Source organism: Cervus canadensis, chromosome 11 (assembly GCF_019320065.1).
Source record: "Cervus canadensis isolate Bull #8, Minnesota chromosome 11, ASM1932006v1, whole genome shotgun sequence".
NCBI lineage: Eukaryota > Metazoa > Chordata > Mammalia > Artiodactyla > Cervidae > Cervus > Cervus canadensis.
The window spans coordinates 75,409,958-75,416,156 of record NC_057396.1 but is presented as its reverse complement, the minus strand read 5'-3'; the positions used below and the strand labels follow the sequence as shown (position 1 = coordinate 75,416,156).

General features: G+C 44.3%; 1 protein-coding gene across 1 annotated transcript; it reads left to right on the top strand.

Annotated features, from left to right (window-relative positions):
• Positions 1-260: 260 nt before the first annotated feature.
• Positions 261-1,241, top strand: LOC122449373 (olfactory receptor 5B21-like). Its single transcript, XM_043480883.1, has one exon. The coding sequence runs from the start codon at positions 261-263 to the stop codon at positions 1,239-1,241; it is 981 nt and encodes a 326-aa protein (XP_043336818.1).
• Positions 1,242-6,199: the final 4,958 nt, after the last annotated feature.

The window sequence follows — 6,199 nt, the reverse complement described above, 5'->3', positions numbered from 1 at the left end:
TTAATTATTTGTAGAGTTAGTAATTACATTGAGGGGAGGAAGGAGGAATAGCAATACTATTATTACCAACACAAATTTGGTTCTGCTATATAATTTACATGCATGATCCAACTGAATCCTTATGAAAACCTCATGAAATAGGTTAGAATACATCACCTATTCTACAGTTAGGGAAGCTGAGTCTCAGAATGGTTAAGTGAGTTGCTCAAACTTATGGAAGTAGTAAGTGTCTGAGTGATGATCAGTTCTCACCTCTGCAGATGACGCCTGGAGAACTAGCCCTTGCCGCTGGAAACTACACCCCCGTCACCCACTTCATCTTGCTGGGATTCTCCAATGACTCAGACCTCCAGAAGCTTCTTTTCGGAGGCTTCCTGCTCATCTATGCCATGACCGTGGTGGGCAACCTGGGGATGATGGCGCTCGTCCTCACGGACTCCCACCTCCACAGTCCCATGTACTTCTTTCTCAGCATCCTCTCTTTCCTCGATGTCTGTTACTCCTCGGTGGTCACACCCAAGCTGCTGGTCAACCTCCTGGCCTCTGACAGGTCCATCTCCTTCAAGGGCTGCGTGGTCCAGATGACCTTCTTTGTGATGCACGCCACAGCTGAGAGCTTCCTGCTGGCTTCCATGGCCTACGACCGCTGCACGGCCATCTGCCGACCTCTCCACTACGGCTCTGTCATGACCAGGGGCACCTGTCTCCAGCTGGTGGCTGCTTCCTATGCTTTTGGTGGAGCTAATTCTGCTCTTGAGACTGGGAATGTCTTTGCCCTGCCTTTCTGTGGGCCCAACCAGGTACCACACTACTTCTGTGACATCCAACCCCTTCTCCGCCTGGCCTGTGCAAACACAGCCGTGGCAAGAGTGATCCTCTATGTCTTCTCTGCCCTGGTTACCTATCTGCCTGCTGCCCTCATCCTCACCTCCTGCAGCCTGGTCTTGCTGGCCATTGGGAGGATGCGCTCAGCAGCTGGGAAGGAGAAGGCCCTCTCCACGTGTGCCTCGCACTTCCTGGCCATTGCCATCTTCTACAGCACCGTGATTTTCACCTACGTCCAGCCCCATGGATCCACCGATGATACCAGCGGCCAGGTAGTGTCTGTCTGTTACACCATCATAACCCCCATGCTCAACCCCTTCATCTACAGCCTCCGCAACAAGGAGGTGAAGGAGGCCCTGCAGAGGAAGCTCCTGCTAAACCCCGCGAGGCTGTTTGTTGGCAAGAGGAAGGCATAGCCTCTTCCAAATCAGACTGTGAACTGTCCTAGCCAGGAGCAGCCTGGTTTGGAAGGAGGGGGAGGAGGAAAGAAAGAAACAGCAAATACCATACTTTATACAGAGGGTTGCTAAAGCAACTTTGCATCTATTATCATATTCAGTCACTTTGCCTTGCACAGTGAAGCAGCCACCCTAAGGATGATCTCATTCTACAATCGAAGGATATTTCACTCGGTAAACATAAGTTAATAACCTAAAGCAATTCGTGACAGAGCAAGTATTATATTTAGAATTATGAAGACTTATATTTAGCCTGGACATCTTTGAATATTCATGTAGGGACTTCTCTGGTAGTCCAGTGACTAAGAGTCTGTGCTCCCAGTGCGGGGGGCCTGGGTTTGACCCCTGGTCAGGGAACTAGATCCCACATGCCAACTAAGACGTTGTTGTTTAGTCGCTCAGTCGTGTCCGACTCTGCGACCCCATGGACTGCAGCACGCCAGGCTTCCCTGTCCTTCACATCTGTCCGAGTTTGCTGAAACTCATGTCCATGGAATTGGTGATGCCATCCAACCACCTTATCCTCTAAGACCTAGCACAGTCAAATAAATAAAAATGAATATTTAAAATAAACCAGTAAATATACATGCTATATGGTGAGTATGTGCATTTCAGAGAATCACACAAATGAGGAGCATGAACTTGAGGTAATTCAAGGTTGGACGCTAGACTGGAAGGCTCTGAAACTAAGGCAAAGGTTGTTAACGCTGCTTCTTGGCGGTTTTCTGTGGGCTGTTTCCTGGGGCTTAGCTGCTGGGCACGGGGCTCTCTCTGATTGCGGTGCAGAGGCTTCTCATTGCGGCGGCTTCCCTTGTTGCAGAGCAGACGCTTCAGCGGCCGCAGCTCACAGGCTCCAGAGCGGCCTCAGTAGTTAGGCCCACCGGCCCAGCTGTTTCCTGGCTTGTGAAATCCTCCCAGACCAGGAATGGAACCTGAGTCCTCTCCATTAGCAGGCCGACTCCTGTCCACTGTACCACCCGGGAAGTCCGAGACAAAGTCTGACCTCGGACTGTGCGGGCCTCACTCTGAGATTTTTGGATCATCAAAAGACTTTTTGAAGTCTTCAAAGACTTTTGAAGGATGTGATTCTTAATATAGACAATCTTACTATACAAAGAGGCTTATGTTTTCACAGCATCATGTTTGAAAACAAAAACTTGGGAGAAACCTAAATATTCAAAGAAGGAAAAAACTGAACCCCTAAATGTTATGTTTATGGAGACGACATAATAACATGGAAAACAGGAGGTCAGAACAGTCTGATTGCAACAGTGTGATAAAAAGGACTAGGAAAGCCCCGGAGGAACACAGAACATGTAAATGATGGTAAATGATGGTCTTCCTGGAGTAGTAGCACTCTGGGAAGAGCTTTTTCTATTTTCCTCAAACATTTTACAAAACTTTTTTAATGAGAATGTTCAATTTTGATATTTTATTCTAAAAATGAATAATTTAAAAATCCTTTCCAGTAAATTAATCATGAAAATATCTTACTTTTTTGTGTCTCCTTCCAGAAAGTGAATGTTCACTAAATTCTTCCTGTGCGTCACATTCCTTTAACTAATAAACCAAGTTTAAAAAATAAATAAATAAATAAACCAAGTTTTTAGTACACACCTACCATTAAGGTCAGGACTAGAACATTATGGTGAAGAGACTTGATAAAAATTAATCTAACTCAGCTGTAAAAATATGTATGAGGTCATCAGCGTGGTAGGACCTACCCAGGTTAATACCCAGAACACGTGTTAGGTAGCTTTATGCTACAGGGACAAACCCCACAATGTCTCTCAGTTAACACCACCAAGGCTTTTACCCATGCTAAACTGGAGACACACCAGGTGACCAGACTTTATCCATCCATCAGCATCTGGACCCCTTTCATCCGACAATGCCACCATCTCAAACTTGAAGAGCCCTCCAAAACTGTCAGGGGGAAATGGTCAAGAAGGTCATGGAGAGAGCTCTTAACTACCTGGCCTGAGGTTGGTTCACATCACCTCAGCCTCTTATAGCTTTAGCATAACTGCAGAAGAGACTGGGAAATACAGCCTTCTTAGTCCAAACATAGGAAAAGTAAATGAGATTTCATAAACACATCGCTTTGTCTCTGTCACTGGCCAGTTGGGCAGTTGATTACACCATCTTCTGTACAGAGCTCTAAAACACCACCAGATTAAATCTCAAATTGGCTTCTGGTTAACTCATGTGCATGCCTGCTAAGTCAAGTCAGTCATGTCCGACTCTTTGCGACCCCAGGGACTGTAGCCCGCCGGGCTGCTCTGTCCAAGGGATTCTCCAGGCAAGAGTACTGGAGTGGGTTGCCGCGCCCTTCTCCAGGCTAGCTTATGCTTCTACATAATTGAGGCGAACCGTTTCTGAGGGTGGAAATGTTTGAACATCCACCTCTGTCATTTTCTGAACGACGCACTAAGATCGTGGTGCTGCTACAAGCAGCAGAATGAATTCTGAGACCTGCTAGTCAACAGCTGCCTCAAGCTGCAGGCCACAGTTCCCTGGAATTCTAAATCTACTGCATGACACAGTAGCATTTACTAAGAGGGAACTTAGTCTAAGTCTAAACCCTGCAATGTATCACCCATGAGTGTATACGCACAAACACTTACATTCTTCAAGAGAGAATAAGAAATGACCAAAAGGGAAGCATTTTGAAAACATAAAGTCAGAAAACAAAAAATAAAGGTAAACGTGCGTATGATACAACTCTCTGGTACAATTTAAAATTAATAGACGATCAGGTGCTGTCCACCTCCACTAAACACATGTTGAACAAATATTTATACTCTCAGTCCGAGGAATGGCAAAGTAGTGTCCTCTCCCGTTCACTGTTGTGTCCTCAGCGTCTGCAACAACGCCTGGCACATTACAGACAGCTGAGCAGCACCATCGATACGTGAAAGGACGCCTCCACATGCTTGCTTTCCCTGGACCTGCGGTGGCGTCATCGCCTGAGAGCTTTTGAGAAATGGAGACACAGAGACCTAGCAGATCAGAAACTGTGACGGCTCTGTGTGAACTGGGCTGACTGTTTTTGAGAACAATTTGGCATCAAATTAAAAAGCTGAATATGTACATACACTATGATTCAGCAATTGAGTGAATAGGCATATAATCAAGAGAAATTCTTGCACATTCGCGTTTTGAAATATATACCAGGAATGCTTAGAGCAACACTATTTCTCATAGCAAAAAAATGTGAAAGCAACTGTAGGAACAGATGAATGAAATAGCGCATATTCATACAACAAAAACTAAACAGCAGCAAAAATAAAGAAGTACAGGTTATGTACCAAAATAAATGTCTCTAAAACATAAGATTGAATGAAATAAGAAAGCAACAGAAGCATGCACACAGTGTTGTTCCATTTATAAAGCTTAAAAATAGATAATGACCCAGCAATCATTCCTGGGTTTATACATACGTATATATGTAAATATATATCTCCAAAAGAAACAAAAACACTAATTTGAAAATAGGCATACACCCCAGTGTTCATAGCAGCACTATTTACAATTGCCAAGGTATGGAAGCAAACTAAATGCCCATCAACAGATAAAAATAGATAAGAATTTATTATATAAAAACATTTTATTTATATAAAAATTTATCCATTTATTGATGGATAAAAATGAGGTGGTATGTATACACACACACACACACAATGGAATAACACTCAGCCATAATAAAAAAGAAAGTTTTGCCACTTGCAGCAAAACAGATGTCCTTGGAGGACATTATGCTAAGTGATATAAGTCAAACAGAGAAATACAAATAATGTATGATATCATTTATATGTGGAATCTGAAAATGACAACAAACTAGTGCATATAACAAAAAAGGAGCAGGGAGCAGAGCGAGGGTTACTGAGGGGGTGGGGGAGACGGAGGAACAAACTACTGGGTATAAAATAGACCAAGTGTGCATTGCACAGCATGAGGAGCCCAGCCAATATTCTGTAATAACTGGAAGGGGAAAGTAAGCTTTTTAAAGGTTTAAAAAATTTAAATGTTAAATTTAAAGAATTAAAATTAAAGTTAAAGAATTACAGTATTTAGAAATGTATTCATAGGTGGTAAAGCTGTTTAAAATAAAACAAGGAGTGATTACACAAAATTTGGGATAGTGCTTACCTCTTATTGGGGAGAAAAAGAAGGTGAAATTGTTACCAAGTCCAAAGCTCACTCTGCTCACCCCATGGACAGGCCAATAAATCCAAGAAACAGGTGTTGAGCCAAGGAATGCGACTTTATTCAGTCATATTTGGCTGACTGAGAGGATGACAAATTAATGTCTCAAAATAACCATCTTACGACGGGCCTCGATGCCAGATTCTTTTATAGAAGGGAGATGGGGAGGGCGCGTGAGGAAACAAAGTGAAAAGGCCATTAATCTTAGTCTTGTAAATATCTTCCACAACGGCCCACCTTCGGCACAGGATGTCTTCCTGTCCTTGTTTCTGCCATCCACAGGTGGACGGGGTCCTGAACAAAGGCACTTTAGTTTCACAGTCTGTCAGGGGGCAGGGTTCCCCGAGGCAGACCATTATGTATGCTGATACTAACAAAAGCAGAAGAGCAAGTCAAAGAAACAGTTCCAGCATGGAGTCAGAATCGGCTCTTCCTGGCCACAACGTGAGGAGGCGGCCCACAGGCACGTCCTTAGGCCCTGCTACAGGAGCTGTAAACTGTGGACCACCACCGTCCCCGTCACCTGGGAGCTGGTGAGAAACACAGGACCTCCGGCTCTTCCCCAAAGCCACCGATTCTGCGTCTGCATTTCAACATGGAACTCAGGCAACTCGTGACCACATTCAAGATGCCCGTGAAGTTCTACTTTTAAGGTAGACGGCGCATGTGCTTGCGTGTTCAGTCGTGTGTGACTCTTTGTGACCCCG

Bases quoted from the DNA above. Each gene is read 5' to 3' on its own strand.
- LOC122449373 (XM_043480883.1), top strand. From the start codon at position 261: ATGACGCCTGGAGAACTAGCCCTTGCCGCTGGAAACTACACCCCCGTC.